Here is a 24,255-nt window from a genome sequence, read left to right on the forward strand (position 1 = left end):
TGTCTATGCACGCACAGTATGCCACCGCCACACGGGACAGTGGAGAACAGCAGCCACACACACCAATTCTCGCTCAGCCACCAGAACACACGCGCTTGTACCAATGGAACACGGAGCTGAGTGGGTCGCACAGAGCAGTGGAGAGGGCTTCCTGCTGTGAGGAATGAATAAAAAGCTCAGATTAAGCCCAGAGTGTTTATGGGAAATTCAGGATATGCGTGTACGGTAGTAGGAGCAGCAGAAAGCTCTCCGCAAGCAATGACATGGCTCTAAAGGGGGATCAGGCAAACAGTGGGATCACGGCAGATGTTGTGACAGCGAAAGACATTCTTACATTCAGTAGCTAGAGTTTTTTAAATTCCTTCAAACATGCTGCCGAAAATGATAGGACTTGAAAGTGTGCTCCAAACACAAAGGACAATGAAAATCCCTGGTACAGAAAAATCTTTAATGACATGGAAAGATAGCTATATGTTAAATAAAAGAAGCCAACTGTAAAACAGCATATACAATACAATCCCATTTTTTTTATTGAAATATAACTGACATACAATATCCTATTTGCTTCAGGTGTACATCACAGTGACTCGATGTTTTTACACATAATGAAATGATCCCCATGACAAATCTAGTTAATATATGTCATTATACAAAGGTATCACAATATTATTGACTATGTTCCCTATGCTGTACATTGCGTCCTCATGACTTATTTACTTTATAACTGGAAGTTTATACCTCGTCATCCCCTTAATCTATTTCGCCTGCCCTCCAGACCCATCCCCTCCCCACACCCCGTAACCAACATTTTCTTTTCTGTACATATTAGCCTGTTTCTGTTTTGTTTTATTTGTTCATTTGTTTTGTTCTTTAGATTCCACATAAAGTGAAATCACACGGTATTTGTCTTTTTCGGTCAGATTTATTTCACTTAGCATAATACACTAAAATTGCATCTATGTTGTCACAAATGGCAAGATTTCATTCTTTTTTATGGCTGAGGAATACTCCATTGTATACATATGCCACCTCTTCTTTATCCATTCATCTATTGATGGACACTTAGGTTGCTTCCATCTCTTGGTTACTGTAAATAATGCTGCAGTAAACACAGGGGTGAGGATAGGTTTTCAAACTAGCGTTTTCATTTTCTCTCTCTAAATTTCCAGAAGTGGAATTACTGGATTGTATGGTACTTCTATTTTTGGTTTTTTGAGTAATCTCCATACTGTCTTCCACAGTGGCTGCACCAATTTTCATTCCCTCCAACAGTGCACAAGGGTTCCCTTTTATCCACATCCTCACCAACACTTGTTATTTCTTATCTTTTTGATTTTAGCCATTCTGACAGGTGTGAGGTGATATCTCGTTGTGGTTTTGATATGCATTTCCCCAATGATGAGTGACACTGAGCATCTTTTCATGTGTCTGTTGGCCACCTGTCTTCTTCGGAAAAATGTCTATTAAGGTCTCTGCCCATTTTTTAATTGGATTATTTGTTTTTCTGGTGTTGAGTTACATGAGCTCTGGGTATTTGATATTAACTCCTTATCAGATATATCTTTGCAAATGTTTTCTCCCATTCAGTAGTTTGCTTTTTTTTTCATCTTGTTGATGGCTTCTTTTGCCGTGCAGAAGCTTCTTAGTTTGGTGTAGTCTTAATAGTTTATATTCGCTTTTGTTTCCCTTGCCTGAGGAAACATATCCATAAATATATTATTAAGGTTGATGTCTAAGAGATTACTGCCTGTGTTTTCTTTTAGGAGTTTTATAGTTTTAGGTCTCACATTTAGGTCTTTAATCCATCTTGAGATTATTTTTGTGAATGGTGTGAGAGAGTGGTCCAATTTCATTCTTTTGTATATAACTGTCCAGTTTTCCCACCACCATTTGTTGAAGAGACTGTCTTTTCCCCATTTTATATTCTTGTCTCCTCCATTATAGATTAATTAACCATATATGCATGGGTTTGTTTCTGGGCTCACCATTCTGTTCCATTGAGCCAGGCATCTATTTTTCTGCCCATACCATTCTTTTGATTACTACAGCTTTGTAGTTTATTTCAAAAACTGGGACTGTGGATACCTACATCTTTTAATTTTGTGTGTCCTTTAACTAATTATTGTAGCTATAGTTGCTTTGATACAATCTCATTTTCATTATAAAAAGAATATGCAGCCATAGGAAAGTAACTGGGGGTAGAGGCTAAAACTGGGGTGTCATAGTGGTTATCTTTTGGAAGATGGAGTAGGGATAATTTTTATTTTTTTATTCTTGCTCATTTGTTATTTTCTAAACTGCTATAATGAGCATGCACTATTCTTGTACTGAGAAAAATTTCATAAAAGTTACAGTTTTTAAAAAGTAAGAGGACATACTCATGAATATACATGCACGTGCATTCCAAACCAAAGTGGAACAAGACTTTATATTTTTTTGGTCAGTGCTTGCAAACACACTGTCACCGCACTGTACTCATTCAGAATTCTGTTGGGGGTACGTAGCCTCTGGAACTGTAGAATCTTCTACCATGCAAAAACACATGGACTCCTTGCAGGCATGTCACCTACCCAATTCTCCCAGGAGATAGGCATATGCCATTCAGCATCACTTTCCACAGCCAGAGGCAGAAATGAGGCAGTGACTTAGGTGCTCTGTTCTTGCATTCTGCAAATCTCCTGCAAGAATGTGAGCAGGCCCAGCAGGTGCAGCTGCCATTTGATGGTGGGGACACCCTCCTCATTAAGGGCAACAAGTCAGAGCTCTCTAATGGCCCTGGCAGCCCAGGATGGGCCAGTTCATCACAAATTTTCCTTCACTGCTCACAGAGCACCGAAGTGTCTTTGTGCATGATAGATTCTGATTCCAAGCAAGTGGTGGGAAGATGAACTAGCTAATCATCAGACCCACTTCTAAAATGCCATCTTGTCAGAGGCGGCAGAGCCCAGCCATACTCCCTTGGCCATAAATGTGGTGAGACCAAAAGCCAAAGCAACTTGCTATTAGCAAACTCAGGGGGATAAATAGCAACCTAACAAGTCCAAGATTCAGAATGGCAGGCAGTTTGATGAAGATGCCACAGAAGTACAGTCGATCACTAGCGCAGTGATGGGGCCAAAAGTCCGAGAATTTTACAAAACAATGAATTAATAGCTGGGCTACAAAATGGAAAATTAAAGCTGATGAGGCCAGCAGACCATCCTTTGGAACTGTTTGTTGAACTGTGAGGTAACTGATCTTTTTTAGTAAAGGGAATATGGCTGCCAGATATCAGAGAGGATGCAATCGACATGCCACTGCCATCTTTTGGAACACTCATCTCATGTTCAACTTTACCATTCTATACTTGTCCTGGAATAGAGAGAGGTAGAAAGTATAATTTTTTCTCTTTGAACAAAATCCTGAGTTAGGTTAGGATTAGGAAATAGATTCCCCAATTGCTCAGAAGAACAGATCACAGATTGGGAATGTTCACCTGTCCCTCTCTTGATTGGACCCACGGTAAAGTTAGTAAATTACATCACATGTTAAAGCTTATCAGGAAACATGGTAACAGTACTTCCTCCTGCAGTGCCCTCAGCTTTAGCTGCTAACCAGCTTTGCCTGTGAACTTTATCCATGTGCAAACAGCAGCAAATGAACAGTTACCATTTCTGAGCGCTGACTAAGGGCCAGGCACTAAGACAAGCCCTTGGCAGACATCATTTGTTTCATTATCACAAAAATCTTGGAACAGGGAGGTGGGGGGGGGGGGGAACGACAATCATGTCCTCTTTTGTACAGGGTTAGAGAAGAGGGGCAGCTTGTCCACAGCGATGTTGCTAGCAGGAGAACAGGACTCAAGCTCCAAAGACACATTCTAGCTCATTCACCCCCCAGCAAATCACTTAATCTCACTACAGAAAGAGGCTCACTTCTCTTGCCCAACTACTTCATAGGATTTTTGTGAGGCCCAAATGAGATCACATACATGAAAAACCTTGAAAACGGTAAAGCATTTGACAAATACCATGTGTCATTAATAAGAAGACAAAAGACTAAGTCATAGTCCTTAGGAGCATAATAATTCAATCACTACAACATCAATGGAAAGACCACACCCTCTTTTGTCCCCCAACTAAATCCCTTAAACACAGGATTTTCTTAAGGAATTTCTTAAAGATGAAGGGCTCAGGGATGCATGCTGGCACCTGAACTGGTCTTGCAGGAAGCTTCAGTGTCTTAAATTTAATTCAGACACCATGTCTCAGCGATTTATCCTGACTGGAAAAAGTTACCATTTTATTATTACTAGTAATTCTGTTTCAAAAAAAGAACTACTGTAATTTTATACCCTTAATAATCTATGCACTACAGGAATGCGAAAAAAAACAACACTGTCTCATGAAAGGCCACATTATATATAGTAATTCACTTTTTATTATCATCATCATTAATAGCAAAGTCCACAGTTCAGTTCCCAGGCAAATCAAAGTAGATGCTTTATATATTATATAAATATATAATATATAATATTATATATACATAATATATAATATTACATATCTATGTATGTATATATATATATATATGATACCTGCATGGAATATGATAACAGTAATTTTTTGAGCCATTACGAGTTTACCAGTTTATTAAAAGGCACTCACACAATTAAAACCTGCATAATTAAAACAACGCAATCTTCAAGCAATTAAAAACAATGAATTGTCAAGTCAATGTGGTAGAGCTACTGAATAATCTGGCCTTTCAGATTACTGGATCAACTGGAAATCCCATTTTCTCCTTTCATCTACAGATCATTAAAAAGAAAAAACACTCCCACCCCTCACCCCACTCCCCCACCAAAGCCCCAAAAACTACCTGCCCTGGGAGAGAGTCAGGATTCCGCACACGCAACTTGGGGACACACTCCCCCGTGGGTTGATAGAGGGAGATCCCATCACTCCAACATGTGCTGGAGCACCGAGGGGTCCACCTCCACGGCCTGCAGGCCCCTGTGCAAGCTTCGGAAGGTGGCCTGCTGCCCATAGCGCTGCCGCCAGCGGATGAAGGCCTCCACCATCTGCGACTGCACGTTGTGCGGGTGGTTGGCCTTACAGCGGTAGATATCCCTCTGGGACAGGCCCAGAGACAGCACCACGGGCTCCCACTCGGGGCCCAGCCTCTGGGCCAGCTGGTTGATCTGCTGGTCCGATGGGGAACTGTTGAGGATGTGCGGCGGGATGCCAGTCATCCCATCATCTGGGGAAAAGAAAGACATGAGGGTGAAAAGAGCAAACAAACACATCAGATGGGGGCAGAGATGAAAAATGTGACTGGAACAGCACACCGCTTCATCTGGCAGGGCCAACTCCCCCTAGTCTTCTTGGGAGCTGCTCAGGAAAAGGTCATATAGAGGAGCTTACAAAATACCTTTTAGCATCTATGAAAATGTTTATTACAGACAATGTGAAAACAAGAAAATAAAAATAACTAGAAATCCCATCAGAGAAATGCACCGATAATGATTTGATCTTTCTTTTGGTCTTTTATATATAAAACCTATGTTTAGGATTTCATGGCACATACCACTTTATAACATGCTTTCTTCACTTGCATCTCTTTTACCAGAGAGGCCAAGCAGGGGGTTCAGAGGAAATCAAGAATGTCAGCCTGAGCCCCAGTTCCCTCTGGCACTGGCCTCTGGGCGCAGGAGTGACACTCTCTCCTGCAGGAACGGCTAGTGCTGGAGGGAAATGGGCTAAACAGAACAGCTACTCTCTCCTGATAAACTTGAACATTACCAAGAAAAGTTGCAGTTTCTAACAGAAGCGGAACCGAAGAGGCCTGCTGAGAAAAAAAGAAAACGTAGAGGCCATGAGGTAGCAGGAGGAGAGTTACCACCCTGGCAGAGCCCAGAGGAGGAAGAGAGAACATATGCTGTGGACTGGCAATGAGAGAACCTGACCTTGCACTTCTAGGTCCCAGTCTCCCCGAGGCCAGTCTGCTGAGGAACTCTGACAGCGAGTGAGTGACTACAGATGTGCCAGGCATATCGAGGAAGAAGTACCATCAGTTACAATGCAGAAGGCCTTCTAGAGGAAGGAGGCTAAAGCTAATAAGCCCTGAACACGAGAAAGAGCCCAATGAAGGAAAAGGTAAGGAAGTGTGCCCTGGGCAGAGGGAATTGCCTGTGCGAAGGCCCGGAGGCAGGAGACCATGGCAAATTCAAGAAAAGAAAGTTCAATGTAGGGAAGTGCAGAGATTGAGAAGCACTCCAAACGCCCCAAATCCTGGTGCTGCTTATTGGTTAGGCCCGAACAAGAAGTGAGCTTTTCATATTCCTCGTTCAGCCATGTGTACAACAAACAGCACTACACTTGCACCGCACTTTCTGTCACCAGCATCACGGGAATCCGAGTCAATCCCAATTCACACTCACCAGCTCATTGTTTAGATTTATGAATTCAGTAAGAAGGCAAAAAGCATCCTATTAGAATAGCTCCTGTTTTCCACTGCACATGCCTTTTGCCTCAAGACGGTTGCCAATATCTTAGGAACGAGTTGCAAAAATACTGTCAAGGGCTCTTTCTGGTGTTTGTCAAGACAAGACTGTAATTTTTTTTTAAATGATTAAGAAACAACTAGAATAATGACAATACTACTGACCAATATTTTATATTAACAGTAATGATTTTATGGCTTTTATAAAAATATGGGCACTTTTATAAAATGTGGGCCCATTAAAAAAATTCAAGCAACATAAAAAAGTACAAAGGAGCAAACAAGTCATCCAATAACCCACCACTGTACTTAGAGTTGGCGAACATCATTCTGCACATCTCTTCAAGCACATGTACTGTATTAATAGCTTTTTTTCTCATAAGGGTTATTTAATTTTGCTTGAATACAACGGAAAAAAAAAAGAAACAGAAATGAAAACTCAATGGCTTTTTGACCTATAGTTAATTATTTAAACAACAGCAACACATATAGACACACAAAAGATTTAATGCTGAGAAAAAAGTATATGAAAATTTAAGAGGTAAACTATATATTTTCACATTAACACTCTATAATTAACACTTGCTATTTCTTCTTCCTTTCATCATACCTCATCATTTTTCTTGCCTATCTCTCTTTTTTTTTTTTCTTTAGAGAGGGAGAAAACACACATGCACGAACAGGGGGCAAGGGGCAGAGAGAGGGAAAGAGATTCTTAAGCAGGCTCCATGCCCAGCACAGAGCCCGACACAGGGCTTGATCTCACAACCCTGAGATCGTGACCTGAGCTGAAATCAAGAGTTGGATGCTTAACTGACTGAGACCCCAGGAACCCCCATTGCTTATATAATTTTATTTTGTTGTGCGTAACATTTTTACGCTCCTGTAACAATAATCTCCCCCTAAGCTGTTTAGTCTTAAAACTACATTATCATGGTTTGAATGTTCATCAGTTCTTTTCTGTTGTTACTTTTTTTTAAACCATGGCTTTTCAACTCCTGCATCTGTTTTTTTTTCCCTATAAATTCTAGTTAGTTAACATACAGTGTAATATTAGTTTCAAGAGTCAAATTTAGTGATTCATCACTTAAATATCACACCTAGCTCATCACAACAAGTGCCTTCCTTAATACCCATCACCCACTGATTTGAGTCATTTGCGTCAATTTCATCATAAGGTGATTTTTATCAAGAAATACTCATGGTCACTATACTCCTTGAGTTCCTTCAGATCAAGACTGTCTGCTTACTGCTTTCACTATTGAATAATAACTTAATATTTATGAAAACAATTTCATATTATTTTAACATTATGCTTTTAAATTATAAATAAAATTTTACATTATTTAAGAAATTTTATTCCTTTCACAACTTTGTAGATTGTGCTCCTATTTTATGGAGGAGAATTCTGACACCAACTTGACCATCTGCCATTTTGTATAACTTGCTTTTTCAGTCTGGAGCTTATAGTACTGAAGCTTTAGGTCAGGGTATATCTTGGTCATTCTCTATCTGCTTTTCCAGATATGTCACATGATCTTCTGACCAAAGATTTAGCTCTTCCTCCCTTTCAGAAAAATTTTCCTGTGTCGTATCTCTGCATTCTGTTTCTGCCCCAGATGCTAGATGGCTTTCCCCATCCACCATAGCTATCATTTTCTGTCTTATTACTCTAACTCCTTTCCTGTAATCATCTCATGCCTTTCCCCTATGCAATTTATTTGATGTTTGATTATGTTTATGCTGTTTTATTTTGTTTTGTTTTTTTCTGGTTCAAACCTTGTACTATGTTTTTTCCTCAATTTCTTTTCTTGGCTCCTCAATCTATTTTTTTTTTTTTTTAGATTTATTCATTTGTTTTTAGAGAGAGAGAGAGAGCACCAGCGGGAGGGGCAGAGTGAGAGGGAGAGAATCACAAGCAGACTCCTTACTGAGAGCAGAGCCGAACCCGGGTGTTGGTGAGGATGTAAAATGGCACGGCTGCTACAGAAAGGAGTACGGTGGCTCCTTAAACAACGAAACATGGGTTATCATACAATCTAGCAGTTCTACTTCCGGTTCATATACCCAAAAGGACTGAAAGCAGTGACTCAAAGAGATGTTTATACACCCATCTTCAGAGCAGCCCTGTTCCCAATAGCAAAAAGTGGAAGCAACCCAAGCATCTATCAAGGAATGGAAGAAGAAACAAAATGTAGTATATTATACATTAGAATATTATTCAGTCTTAAAAGGGAAAACATTCTGACTCAAGCTATAACATGGGTGAGACCTGAGGACATTACGCTAAGTGAAATAAGCCAGTCAACAAAGAACAAGTCCTCTATGAACCCATTCCTATGAGGTACCTGCAGTAGGCAAATTCATTGAGATGGAAAGAACGGTGGTTACCAGGGGACAGGGTGGGGAGAATGGGGAATTGTTTAATAGGTAGTCAGTTTTGCAAGATGAAAAGAGTTCTGGAGGTTGGCTGCACAATGTGAATGTACTTAGCACTACTGAACTGCACACATAAAAATGGAAAAGATGGCAAGTTTCATGTTACATATATTTTATTACAATTAAAAATAAAAATAAATCTCATTGTTGTTTTACCATAATGACCTTGAGTTTTTATTTCCACTGAATTGATCCTGAGTCCTCTGATAGCATGAAATATTTGTGAGATTGAGTTTTTTTGCACTGGGTTTCCGCTCGGGCCCAACTGGTTGTATGTTTACTTTTCGCAAAAAAAGCTCTCCCTCTGAGCTACAATTTGTGGTTGGCTGATGCTTTCTACGCAGTGCTCCGCCACAGAGGAGAGTTAGGAGACACTAGGCCTGCCCTGGCTGGGGGTCCAGTGTGCTGCTCTCTCTTTTGGAAGCCAATGAAACGTCTTATACCGGAGCCTGCTCCACCTAGCCTGGGCGCACTCACTCCTGCGGTCTCTTTCCTATAGCTCAGCTCAGAGGTGGCCTGGCCTGGGTTGCCTAGGAAGGCAACGTCTGCTGACAATGTCTCCTGACATTTACCAAGGCCATCTACCTACCTCCTCCACCAGCTTCTTTCACACAGATCTGAATTAGCAGGGGTCCTTAGGATTTAGTACACTTCCCTTCTTTTCCCAGGATTGCTTCTGAAGGCTCAGGGTGGGGTGTTGCCTTCCTTTCGAAAGGACCTGCCGCTTTTCAAAGTACATGACATAAAAGTTGTGATTGTTTTTTTTTTCTTTGGTTGATGCTGGCAAATGTTTCTGTTCTTAGCTGTTTTTTGGTTCAGCTCATCGGGTGTTGGGGCGGGAGCCTCTGTGGTTCTGCTACTCCGTCACCATTCTGACTCCCGGCCAACTATTAATGCAACATCGGCTTTGGGCCAATTATTTGGGAGTGAGGGCAGTATTTGGTCTCATTCCTCCGCAATTTCAGGGTCACATATTCCTTGGGAATACTGCCCCATAACTGGGAGATGGCCAGCAGTCTGTGGACGAAGTCCGGAGCAAAGATAACTGGCACGGAAGCACTACCCAGCCAAGAGAACATCAGGCCCTTCCAAGGAGACCTTCCAGACATGAAGAGACAATAACAGCTGTTTGTGCTATCTGACCTCGAGCGGGAGAAGCAACCTCACGAGGCCCTTCTAATGTGTGAATTCTGCTGAATGCGAAGTTACTTAAAAAATGAGAGTCCCAAGGCTGTAGTCTCAACATCCAAGGATATACTATATAAAATCAGGTCAAGCTATAAATTAATCCAGCGTGACCATCTGGCCACTGTTTCTCAGAGCTTGATGTGCATACCATGAGCAATGGACAAGAGGATTTCAGGTGGTCCATGGGTGAACATTCTGTATTAGAACAGTCATGTATCCTAATACAATTAGAAAAGTATAAATAACATTTCAAACTCATGACTGCAAGAATTAAGTAAATAAAAGTTAAAAAGAAGATATAGAATGACACAAAAGTAATAAAAAAAGAGAAGTAAATTTTTAAATAAAAAGTAAAATTAAATAAAGGCAGAAAGTTAGCAGTACAGGTGGTACAAAGATACAGCAAAAATGGAACCAGTAGAACCCAAATGACTGAAGTGTGGAAGTCTGGTGTTTCTCAACAAGTGCATCACGGGCATTTCGGGCAGGACCATCCATCATGCAGGGCTCTCCAGTGCAGGGCAGGGTCTTTACATCCATGGCCTGCACCTCCGACGCGCTAGTAACACCCCAGCCTGAGCGCACAAGTCCACATACCCGGGGGTGAGGCAGTACTGTGCCTGGTTAAGAACCACCAGATACTGTGACATAAATCAACTAGTTTTAAATATCCTAAGCAGGGAGTTACCTCCTTCTATACTGACAGAATGTTCTCTCTTAAACAGATCCTAACTCTTGCATGCAACTCTTTAATCCCATTTCAGTGAAGTTAAAACTCCCATGTTTCAAACAAAACAACATTCTCTACCAAACCCATCTACCACAATGAAGCCATCCATTTGAAGAGATAAATGCCCCATTCCCCATCTCCCTGCGTACCCTCCCTTCCATCCCCCCTCCCATCTCTGTGGTTATTACATCTCCAACTATCTCCTCCTCTCTCACTCATACCTAATTAACCACTGCTCTGGCCTCAAACCAAAAATCTCCTTTCCAATTCCTATTGCATTTAGAGTCATATTGCATTTAGAATCTAAAAGATCCATACTTAACTTTTTTGTTTCTTAGAGGATGCTTCTGTCTCCCAAGCTCCTTATGGGCAGAGATCATGTCTTCTACTTCTTGCCCTCCTCCAACCTTTAGCCCCTTGCTGAGCACAGTATGGAACTCAATGTACAGTAACTTATCATATTCTTTTTTAAAAATTTTATTTAAATTCTATTAATTAACATATAGTATATTATTAGTTTCAGAGGCAGAGTTCAGTGATTCATCAGTTGCATAAAACACCCAGTGGTCATGACATCACATGCCCTCCTTAATGCCTATCACCCAGTTACCCCATCCCCCCACCCGCCTCCCCTAAAGCAACCCTCAGTTTGGTTCCTATAGTTAAGAGAAAGACAATTATCATATGATTTCACCCATGTGGAATTTAAAAAACAAAACAGAAGATCATAGAGGAAGGGAGGGGGAAAAAAACTCATCGTATTCTTAAAAATGTTCTTCCAAGTCAAGTTTCCAATTCACTATCTCCACTAGCTATGTGCTTCTGAGTTTCTTATTTGTTCCAGAAAAAGAAGTCATTTCTTCCAACAAATCTTTGTATGGACAGCACCCCCTGGTCTATCCTGGCTGAGTGTGCAATCTCCAAATGAAGGAAAATCCACAAGCCCAGCGTCCTGCCTGGTCAACCTCCCCTTTTTGATCTATATTCTATAATACATGGCTACCTTAATGGTGACCTCAAAAGGGGGAACTATACAGGATTCAGAAGCACAGTTATGGAGTAAAGGAAAGGCATAGCAGATCCATAAGCAGCTGCTAGGAGACTCAGATAAATCTATGCTCAGGAATCTACAATAACAGCTCGAAAGGGTCTTAACTATAAAAATTCCTTTTTTAAAAAAGATATTTATTTATTTGAGAGCATGTGAGAGAGCATGGGTGGGGGAGAGGGGCAGAGGGAGAAGCAGGCTCCCTACTGAGCAGAGAGCCAGACACAGGGATCGATCCCAGGACCCCAGGCTCATGACCTGAGCTGAAGGCAGACGCTTAACCTACTGAGCCACCAAAGCGTCCCCTATAAAATTCCTTTTTACACTACAGTTATTTTGTGGTATAAACACGGATGTAAGTACAAATGAGTTCCACGCGGTTGGACTTGGGGTTGCACTTTTAAAAACTACATACATTCCTTTGCAGAATTTGGTAATATATCACCCTTCCCAACTCACTGCTGCAGTGAACCTCTATCACCGATGAGAGTATCATATGCTTTCAGTTTGTGGACCAGAAAAGAAGGTAAGCTAAGAGACTGCCCCTTTCGGGACACCTGGATGGCTCAGTCAGTTAAGTGTCTGCCTTCGGCTCAGGTCATGATCCTGGGGTCCTGGGATTGAGTCCCACATCGGGCTCCTTGTTCAGTGGGGAGCCTGTTTCTCCCTCTGCCTCTGCTGCTCCCCCTGCTTGTACCACCCCCCATCAAATAAATAAATAAATAAATAAATAAATAAATAAATAAATAAATAAAATCTTTAAAAAGAGAGAGAGAGAGAGAGAGACTGCCCCTTTCTAGTGTAGCCACTTTTTAGGAGCAAAAGCCTAACCTTGCCTCAAGGACATGTAAGGCCTTTGCAGGTTGATGTTCCATTGACCAAGGCAAGGCATGTGATCAAGCCCAAGACTAACAGGACAGGGTATTAAATGTTCTCACAGGGCAGTAGGAGATTATTGCTAAGCAATAATCTATAAACACTCACAAGTATACTAATACATTTTTAAAATCTAGATGAACTGATATTGGGATATATATAATGCCAAAATTGGTGCAGGAAAAAATAGAAAACTTGAATAGACCTAAGTATTAAATACATTGAAATGGCTATCAAAGCCTTCCCCTGCTAAAGAGCCCTTGGCCCAGACAGTTTTACAGGTGAGCTCTATCAAATATGCATGAAACATTTAATTTCCTATCTTCTGTAAGTTGTTCTAGAAAATAGAAAAATAACAAAAGATCTATAGCCTATTTTATTAGGCTGCTTTACTTTTTGTTCCAAACAGGCTAAGAATACAAGAAAAGAAAAATTACAGGTTCTTTCCAATTATTATTTTAGATGCAAAAATCCTAAGTGTATATATATATATATATATATATATATTTTTTTTTTTTTAAAGATTTAATTTATTTATTTATTTGACAGAGAGAGACAGCCAGCGAGAGAGGGAACACAAGCAGGGGGAGTGGGAGAGGAAGAAGCAGGCTCCCAGTGGAGAAGCCTGATGTGGGGCTCAATCCCAGAATGCTGGGATCATGCCCTGAGCCGAAGGCAGACACTTAACGACTGTGCCACCCAGGCGCCCCCAAAAATCCTAAGTATTAACTGAGTAAAAAGGATCTATTTAAAATAATATATTGTGAACAAATAGAATTTATCACAGGATTACAATAATTTTAATATCACAAGATCCATCAGTAGTCCAAAGAGATAAGTCACTATTATCTTAATAGATGCAAAAAAGTATCTGATAAAATTTGACACATATTTATGATTACTTAAAAAGATTTCTTTGAAAATTAGGAATATGGGGAACCTACTTAACTTGGTGAAGATTACAAAAGCCTTCAATAGGCATTTGATTTAATAGGTATCTTTTAAACATTTTCCCTTTAAAGGTAGAAACAAAACAAGGATGCCCAATGTCACCATTACTGTTATATATAGTAGTGAAGGTCCTAACCAGAGCTATAAAGAAAAAAAAGAAGTTAGGTATAAGCATTTGAAGGGAAGAGATAAAACTATCACTATTTTCAGACCATTTGATCCAATATGTAAGAAAAGGCCAGGACCAATAGATAATCCATTAGAGGGACACAAGTGTGGCATAGTCAGTGAAGTGTCCAGCATGGTTTCAGCTTGGGTCATGATCTCAGGGTCGTGAGATCAAGCCCTGCTTTGGACTCCACACTGAGCATGGAGTCTGCTTGAGACTCTTTCTTGCTCTCCCTCTGCCCCTGCCTCTGACGCTCTCTCTCAAATAAATAGATAAATCTTTTTTTTTTTTTGGAAAAAAAAGATAATCCCCTAGAATAATTAAGAGGGTTGAGTAAAATTGTCAGATAACAACTTAAAACAAAAACCAACCAAACACAAAATATGATAAACAATAAACAATAAAAACTATAACATATCTAGAAATTAAATTAGCAAAGATCACGCAAAACCTAAATGGGGAAAATTTTAAGCATTAATTAAAAGACATAAAGCAAGATCTGAATAAATGGAGAGTCATTCGTGCCCTGGGTGGGATGATATTATTATAACATAAACATGACAATCCTTGTAATAACAATTAAATTTTTATAATGGGGAAAAGCAAGGCTTTCTCCAAACTGGGGAAAACTAATTATACAGAGAAAAATAAAACTATTTTTAGGGGCGCCTGGGTGGCACAGCGGTTAAGCATCTGCCTTCGGCTCAGGGCACGATCCCGGCGTTATGGGATCGAGCCCCACATCAGGCTCCTCCGCTATGAGGCTGCTTCTTCCTCTCCCACTCCCCCTGCTTGTGTTCCCTCTCTCGCTGGCTGTCTCTATCTCTGTCGAATAAATAAATAAAATCTTTTAAAAAAAAGAAATAAATAAATTTTTAAAAAAACTGTATTTTTACATCACACCATAAACAGTGATGGAGTCTGTGTGGATAAAGGTAAAATATGAAAGGTAAACCTACAAAGTTAATAAAAATAATGGAGATTACCTTTATGACCAGCAGTGGGAAGTGTCTTTCTAAAAGAATCCCCAAAAGATGAATTTTTTCCATCAAAATTAAAGATTTCTGCTCAATGAAGCAGACCATCAGCAAGATGACAGAGCAGAATGGACAAAGCTACTTGTTAAGGTCTAAAACCCAGGAGGCAGGACTATCTGGACTGTACAAGGTACTCCTAAAACCAAGAGAGAAAAAAGGATGAAAGTATGACAAGATGAGTCAAATTAGGGGAAACTCAAAGAAAGAGACGCTCAAACACAGAAATTTAAGAAGTAACAATGGAAACAATAATGAGAAATCCCTTTATGTGCCTAGAAATCTAGACAATACCAAGTCTGGGCAGAGATGTGGAGATGCCGGAACTACATCCATCACTGGTGGGAACAAGGGCTGCGCAGCCGTCCCACAAGCAAGGAGGCATGTGGGGACTGGAATGTGGCACACGATCATGCTCCCATGTATAGGGACCGGAGAAGAACTCTGAGCAAGTCCCATAAAGGACATGTAGAAGGCTGTTTACACAAAGTTGTATTGTTTGTGACAGGAAGTATGCATATGCCTTATAACCCAGTTCTCCTGTTTTGGGGTTTATAGATCCCAGAAATATTCTCATACAGATTCATGAGAGATCATGTCTAAAACGCTGTGGAAAGAAAGTTGCTGGAAGCAATCTCTGAGCTCATTACTAGGGGAAGAGTCAAACATGAGGGGGCACAAAGGGAATGCTGGACAGTTAGGATAAAGCAAAAATTAAGAAAAAGGAGACCTATAACAATGCAAATTTTAATATATATATTTGAAAACAACACCATTAGTGAAAACACACACAAATGAAAGAATGTATTTGAGACAGAGAGATTGTGGGAGGGAAGACAATGGAGAGGTTGGGGATACTACCAGCCTGAGAAAGCCAACCTGACTGACCATCTCCCAGGACCCACATGAAACCTGGTCCCTGAGTGCAGTGGCTCAGCAGAGAAATCCCTTTGGCTGAGAGACTAGCTGCCTGGAAATGAAAGAAAAGCACCTTGAAAAGAAAACGAATTAGAACCACTTGTTCTGATAGATAATCACAGAGAACAATGTGGTCCTCACAGAGAGGTGAAGAAATAAACTGGTCTTTCTAAAACTGATTCCAGGATGATGAAGTGACCGCCCACTTCAAATAACAAGGCCCTGTTGCAAAATACAAGTAAATCATACTTACTGTAATGGAAAACCTGATTTGACTATCAAGTCCGTGGAAGGTCAACAACAAAACTATTAGCAATAATTGAGTTCTCACTAAAATAAAAGGCAGGAGGTAGGGTGGCCACAGCTCGGGCTAAGAATTAGCAGGCCTGGGTCCTATCTAAATTTGAATGTGCCATCAACTAGCCATATAACTTGGGTTGACACATTTAGCCTCTCTCAGATTGTTTTCTCATTTGTAAAAAGTAAAACCAGACGATTGCCAAAGTCTCATTTAGTTACAACATGTTATACTATCTATTTTTAAAAGCAATTTTATTTTCTACAGATCTCATTTTTTGACTTCTCATTAGTGAACAACTATTCATTTATTGTTGCATTACTTTTCCCTATATGTCTTCTAGACAGAACAAAGACTTCTGCAGTTTTAATCATGGTTTTTGCTAATTTGTTTCTGCTTTTTAAAGATCACAGATGGAAACTTAGCCTCCCAAAGCAAAAACAAACAACAACAACAAAAACAGTGAATATTGGTAGAACCCATTGTTTAAAAATAGTACAAAAACATTAAAAGTTTATGTTACAACTTTCTGAGCCATTAATTTTTCTCATGTATTTGCACAGACCTCACTCAACTCCATCAATTTGCCATTCACCCTGCTCCTTGAAACTATCAGCCAGCCTGGAACCTTAGGGCCTTGCATGAGCTGGTCCCTCTCCCTGGAATATTTGCCCGCTGACTCCCTCCATCAAATGTGACTTCCATCAAACAGAGCCCCCCCCACCCCCGACTGACCCCCCCGTTCTTTTTTTCTTTTTTAAGATTTTATTTATTTATTTGACAGAGATAGAGACAGCCAGCGAGAGAGGGAACACAAGCAGGGGGAGTAGGAGAGGAAGAAGTAGGCTTCCAGAGGAGGAGCCCGACATGGGGCTCGATCCCAGAATGCTGGGATCACGCCCAGAGCCGAAGGCAGACGCTTAACGACTGAGCCACCCAGGTGCCCCTGACCCCCCTGTTCTTAATCGCAACACCCATTCCACTCTGCGATCCCCCATACCCACATACTACTTTCTGACAGCGGATGGAGCTTTGTCGGCTTTTGTTCAGTGATATATCCCAGGCACCCAAAATAGTACCTAGCACACAGTCAGCACTCACTACATAAATGAATGTTGTTGGATAAATAAACAAATTAAAAGCAATGATCTATTACAATTACAATATATTCACTTAGCTCTGCTTTCTACTCAATGGCTAGAGTGTTACCAAATGCTCCCACTTTTAAGTTACTTAGCACTCAAAAACCAAAGAAATTATATTGCATAATCTGGGACTGAATAGAAAATAAAAAGGGGGCATGACTTCATAATAATAAAATACTATCAAGGTTAAGCAAAGGCAGCTACCCACTTTCTGTACTGAACTGAGCCACATCCATGTTTAATTTGAAGAAAGTTAGAAAGACAGATTCCAAGACGGCTTCTGGGTAAATATGGCAAATCGAGGATGATTCCAGTCTTCATCCTCTCCAATACTTAAGGAAATGAACAAAAGGTACAAAAATAAGCCAATGAGAAAAGATGGCAGAACCACCCTCCAATTCCTGATTCCCTGAAGCTGCATTGATTATTCAACAAACAAGTGAGAGATTCACTCTAATATCCTCAAATCTGGAGAGGAATGAATTGGTTTTTTTTTTTCTCTTCTGACTTCAGTAGAGTGAGGACGTTAACTGCTATACTGAGGTATGGGAAGATCAGAAATGTGAACAAGAAGGACTTCCCTAGCAGAAGGCCAAGACATTTCACATAGTCTCAGGAAAGACTGTTGGGCACAGGTGTTCAACATCACAACAAACAACTCAGCTGAGCTCACTCCCCTGTCCTGACTCTTTTGCCTACATGTGCCCTTAAGCTAAAGAACAGGAAATAATAGCCAGTTCCCCAAAGGGTCAGAAGGGGGTCAAGGAGAAATCACCCCAGTGTATCAGAGCACCAAAGGCAGAACCCAGCTACTCCATCATGTACAAGATGGAATGAAATGGAATGGCAAATGAGTAACATACTGGAGTAACAAGTGATTTAAAAAGGGTAACATTACGTGGAAAAAAAAAAACCAAAAAACTGACAAACCCAAAATCCACAGGTGTCAAAAATAAGAGAAAGCATTTTGTCATAAAACAACTTAATAAGAGTATAATAGGAACATGAATACAGTAAAACAAGAGCTTAACAATGAGATAATCAGATAACAAAATGAGATTTTAAAAGAAGCTTGTCATTCTAAAATGATAAATTAAGGACCAAAACAGCATCATCATGAAATTCATAAATTAGAAATACCAAAGAATAAAATTAACATGATTCAATTTATCTATATTCAGCAAAGACCTGAGGTAAACAGAGATAAAAGGCAGAATTTAAAGTAACTGGAGAAAAATGATGACTATGGAGGAGAGAAAAATATAACCTATTGAAGGTTAATGGGCATCCCTAAAGTAGAAAATCCAGCCCAGAGTATTCAAGGATCTAAAACAAGAAAATATCCCTAAAATGAATAAGCAACAGAACCTCTAAGATGAAAGAGAATACTGTGTATCAGGAATAACTGATATAGAATAAATCAACGGTGGGACATATTCTAGCTAAATAACTGAATTTCCAGTTCCAATAAAATAATTCCTCATGCAGAAAAAGCAAGTTGCCTATGAGGAAGAGAAAGTCAGTTAAATTTTTGACAGCACTTTAACTGCAAAAGATAATAAAACCAATTCCTCCAAAATTCTAGGGGCAATAAAGTATAGTCTATGAATATTATTCTTAGCCAAAATGATTTCCAAATATATAGGTAATCAGTACTGAATCAGTAATAAAAACTCAAGAACTAGTTGTGAAGACTTTTAAAAGAAGTCTCAGAACAATCTTTTTTTTTTTTTTTTAGATTTTATTTATCTTTTTGAGAGAGAGAGAGAGAGGGAGAGTACAGAGGGAGGGTGAGAGGGAGAAGCGGACTCCCTGCTGAGCAGAGAGCCCGAGGTGGGGATCAATCCCAGGACCCTGGGATCATGACCTGAGCGGAAGGCAGACACTTAAGGGACTGAGCCACCCAGGCGCCCCGGAAGTCCTGACAATCTAGCTAGTAAGTGCAGTGAATAAGATGAAGACACAAGCAGTGGCACACCAAGAGTGGGGGGGGGGGGGGGTTGGTGGGAATGTTTGCTTCAGATGCAGGCAATAAAGGATACACTGTTTACAGATAATTTAAAAACAATAATTAAAACCACTAAAAATCTGCTTTTTCCTATTAACTTGTATCTGAAATTCTAAATAATGCAAATGATAAAATATTTCTCCTCTCTGGGGTGCAATGCTCCCCTGCCAGATAGTCTGCCCTGGGCCCCTTGACCTGTTTCTTTCTTTCTTTTTCTTGAAGATTTTATTTATTTATTTGAGTGAGAGAGAGAGAGAGAGAGAGAGAGAGAGCAGGAGCAGGGAGAGTAGCAGAGGGAGAGAGAGAAGCAGGCTCCCCTCTGAGCAGGGAGCCTGACTCGGGGCTCGATCCCAGGACCTTGGGATCATGACCTGAGCCGAAGGCAGACGCTTCACCGACTGAGCCACCCAGGCGCCCCTATTTCTTGATATCAGTAATAGGAAAGCCAAAGTAAAAAGGTTAGTACAGGACATTGAATTCATTTCAATATAAAACTAATTTTAAACAACTGAACAGAATATAATACCATATACCTTGACTATATCAAAATAATACAAGTGAACAAAATTAAAGCTAAATTATAGAATAGAATATAAATACTGTATCTCGCCTTTGTGATGACAGCAATGTAACTAGCCAAAACCCAGAAGGGAAAAAGGAAAGACGGTGAGAGCGCCAATGATCTCATTTATCATAGCAGAGAGGAAATCAACACTTTCTAAAATGCACATGGTAGCAGTCAGGATAGACTGTTATCTATGGTAGGAAAGAAGCCTTAAATCTCAGTGACTTAACAGACAAGACTTCATTTCTCTCACACGCCCACCGCTGTAGGCCCACATGGCTCTTCAGGACAGCACATCCATGAGCGGGTTCTGCATTCTATGCTGCTTTAATAGAATGTCTCCACATTCACATGAGCATCCACGGTCACCAAGATGGAGAGAAAGGGTAAGAGTAAGAGATCTGGCAATTAAATATATCAATCCCTAAGTGACCCTCTGCTCACTTCCGTTCACATTTTGTGGCTAGAGCAAGTCACAAGGTCATACCTAACTTGAAGGGAGTGAGGAAGTACGATTCTCCTATATCCCAGGATGGGGCGAGACCTGGGTGAACAGCACTAATGTCTACCAAGAAACATAACTGAGGGAGAAGAAAAAACAAAAACATCAAGTTCTTCATCATCTCTTAACCACAGAAGAAAAAAAAAAAACAAAAACAAAAACATTTTCTACTGTGAAAAAAAATCGTTTATTCAAAGTTCAGTAATTTCTTTTCACTTAGTTTATTTTAAATTTGAATAAAATTAAATGTAATGGCTTTTAAATTTAAAAACCAACATGTATCATATAACCCTACTTTTCTAAAATCATTTTTCTTTTCCTTTCTTTTTTTCATCCATCCATCTTCCCATCTACAAACATGCTTAAAGAGATGTCCAACAGGACATTCACTTACTGTTGAGGCTTTTTCCTAAGTAATAGGATTTGTGATCTTTTTTTTTATACTTTTCTGCATTCCTTGGATTCTGTATAATGAACATGTATCATTTTTATAAACATAACAGAGTCATTATTAGAATATGAATGAATGAGAAATAACGACCTTCTATTGTTAAGCCTTAAAACCACTAGATAGTAAAAAAGAGATAAACATGGCTTTACATTGCTATAGGAAAGGAAGGGGGTTTAAAAGAGCAGAAAATGTGGGGCGCCTGGGTGGTTCAGTCATTAAGCATCTGCCTTTGGCTCAGGGTGTGATCCTGGTGTTCTGGGATGGAGCCCCGCATCAGGCTCCTCTGCTGGGAGCCTGCTTCTTCCTCTTCCACTCCCCCTGCTTGTGTTCCCTCTCTTGCTGGCTGTCTCTCTCTCTCTCTCTGTCAAATAAATAAATAAATAAAATCTTTAAAAAAAAAAAAAGAGCAGAAAATGTGATATTTCATGATCATTATATCCTGTTTGAAATTACAAAATGGGTAAATGCTGATAGCTTTAGGCCATGTAGCCAGTTTGAATCGGTTATGTAAAGGACATACATTTCTGTTTTACCAATTTCTTTAAAAGTCTTCTGTGGGGCGCCTGGGTGGCGCAGTCGTTAAGCGTCTGCCTTCAGCTCAGAGCGTGATCCCGGCGTTCTGGGATCGAGCCCCACATCAGGCTCCTCCGCTGGTAGCCTGTTTCTTCCTCTCCCACTCCCCCTGCTTGTGTTCCCTCTCTCGCTGGCTGTCTCTATCTGTGTCAAATAAATAAATAAAATCTTTAAAAAAATAAAAAATAAATAAAAGTCTTCTGTATCTTATTCAGAATAGTTGTTGATAAAAGTCAGGGCGGATCCAGGTCATTCCCACCAAATATGCAGCTGCTTATTGAGTTTAAAAGAGATGCTCTACAGAAATGAAGTTGTTTTTTCCCACTTAAAAAAATATGGACGTTAAACACAAAAGAACAATTAATAAACTGAAAAGGAAAAATAACTTCTACTCAGAGTCTATTTATCCATTAGGCCCAGTGGGGACAGGAATGAGAGTCCATGAGAGCCCGTAATACTTTTTGAAGCCCATGAAAGTGTTTTAATTTCTTTTTAAAATGAGAAGGAGAAATGAACTTCAGGTCAAAGAAAATGTTTGAGTATATAATACTAATATATTCATCTTTATACCGACAGAGTCATAAGAAGTCTTTTTTTTTTTTTTTATGGAGGAAGGGGCCACAAAGGCAAGAGTGCCTCCAGCCCATGCAAGTCATAATGCAGCTCTGTTTCTAGTATTTCTAAGTTACAAATTTACTTGCAGGTGGCAAAAATTACTTGGTTTATTGAAACATGTGCTTAAAAACTACCTTTTGAAATTAAAAACAGAGTACAGATGTTGAGAGACAAAATTCCAAAGTGCCTTGTAGATTACCCAGAGTGTGTAAGTGACTAACTCAAATTCTCAACATTAATGACAACACTGCCTTTTTCACAGGCGACAAGCAAATATTAAGAGTTCTTTATATGGAAGTTCCATTATACAAATATAAATTTGGGGTTTTCCCCTTTTCTAAATAGGCAAAATGAACTCTTTAATCACATTATTTCCCACGGATGACTGTTCTTCAAACTTTTCAAAATTGTTTTAAAATATCTGTAACTCTGTTTTAGTCTTCAAGATCAAAACATCAATATTTAAATTGATACCCAAACTAAAGGAAACAGGCTGCCCCCAGAAACCCTTGATATTATCTTTGCCGCTGGTTCCTGGGCAGTAAAGAGTAAAGAGAGTTAATTGAAGAAGCTTTGCATATTATAAATTATAAAATAACAACTCTGATAGATAGGCTTTCCTTATCAGCACTAAACCCGCCTAGAAAAAGGATAAGAGCACTGGGAGTGCTTACAGGCAGCTGACTCCAGGCACCCTGAAGTACATTTCTTTGATGGTGTTCCACTGGGTAAATGGCTTAGCGATAAGACGAAAGAAATAAAAGGAGATGAAGATCATGTAAATTACCAAGCAAAATCTTTCAAAGCTATGACACAACAATAATCTTACAAGTGAAACTTCCAGTCCTCTTAACAGCAACTGGGGGAGAGGGAGAGAAGGTAGGTTTTTTAAGTTGCTGCCTTCCCACAATTGCAAGGGACTATGAAGGTGGTGACTGACATAATCAATTAAAGTAATTTGGACAGATTGATGGAATGAGACTAACAAGATTTAATTTGTGTTGGGATAAATGGGACATCCTATCAAGCTTAGAAAATCAAGCATAAAGGTATGGAATGTTTTCAGCTTGTCTTAAACGCAGTTCAGGAGGGAAGGTGCAGATGTTGTAACTGCCTGCAAATGCAGTGGAAACCTAGCACACGCAACACACACACACACACACACACACACACATCCATTTGGAATCACAGACAAGGGAGATGCCAGTCTCCCAGAATTAGCATTGGTCAGACAGACCACTTCCACATGGACGATTTGCCAGCCCATTATCTGGACAAAGAGGCAGGACCAAGAATCTCAGAGACAACAGGGACCCTGAATGCAGGCTCCACCCAAAGCTGTTAACCTGCCTGTGGAAAGCATGTGGCATCTACCACGGTGAACCATGCGTTTCAGTCAGACAGAAACTGTGTGTCTGTCTTAGTCAGAGTAAGGACCCAGCACGTGTCTGGTACTAACAGCTCCCAAGAAATAGCTTTAGTTTTAAAAAAACGTAAGGAGGAGTTGCATTTTCTGTAGCAGATGCATTCCGAACACCTCACACGATGCCAGACTAACGTGGCAAAGCACAGGAGCGCTGCCATGTCGCAAGGGCTGAGCACCACAGTGAATTCCGCTTGGCTTCAGAACTTTGTGACGCTTGATAAAATTCTAATTTCCTTAGGATTTTCCTGACTTCAAATTTTGTGCCCAAAGTGAAACTTCTGTAACACTTTTTAACAATTAATTCAAATATGCCTAATTTCACATAAAACGGAATGGTAGTCTGAAAATAGATATGCTAATTCAGCAAATATTAATTGAGGCCCACTAGGCTGCTGGGCACTTTTCAGTGCTAATGATCCAGCAGGGGGCAAATTTAGCTATTTATGCAAATTGTTTGCAGTATGCCAAAAGCACCTTCATGGAACTTTGGGCATGAAAACTACCTATCTAGACTAATTCATTTATTTCACCAGGAAAATAATGCAGGAAAGAAAATCAGAAGAATTAAAAATCATTTGGTCATTTTCACCATTACCTGGCGAGGAAGTGCAGTAAGAGTGATCTACACATGCCCAGCCTAGCGGGTACTCAGTGCCTTCTTATAGTTGCAAGTCAACAGCTGAAGTTAACAATTTATGAAAGGACCTCAGAAATAAAATGTAGTCATCATTAATAAAGATTCTTTTAACTCCTTGTTATTCTCAAAACAATGGAAATTTTCCCAGACTATGTTTCTCTGTTTTCTAACCAAAAAATTTATTAAAAAAAAACATGTA

The 24,255-nt window shown here is 39.9% G+C and overlaps 1 protein-coding gene across 2 annotated transcripts in view; it reads right to left on the reverse strand.

Moving 5' to 3' along the window:
- Positions 1–507: 507 nt before the first annotated feature.
- CRADD (CARD and death domain containing adaptor protein) overlaps positions 508–24,255 on the reverse strand; it is a 170,868-nt gene continuing 147,120 nt past the window's right edge. The window contains exons 3-4 of one of the 2 annotated variants that reach the window (XR_015727137.1): positions 4,861–5,241; positions 508–1,691 (exon numbers count right to left, since the gene is read on the reverse strand). Coding sequence is in view for 1 of the 2 variants with exons in the window: in XM_045779996.2 (XP_045635952.2) it covers positions 4,940–5,241 (302 nt within the window). In the remaining variant the exon portion in view is untranslated. Of the gene's footprint in view, positions 5,242–24,255 lie in introns of both variants that reach the window. The other variant, XM_045779996.2, reaches the window with a different exon arrangement.

The sequence above is a fragment of the Ursus americanus genome, chromosome 17 (assembly GCF_024610735.1).
Source record: "Ursus americanus isolate L20-20 chromosome 17, mUrsAme1.1.p, whole genome shotgun sequence".
Taxonomy (NCBI): domain Eukaryota; kingdom Metazoa; phylum Chordata; class Mammalia; order Carnivora; family Ursidae; genus Ursus; species Ursus americanus.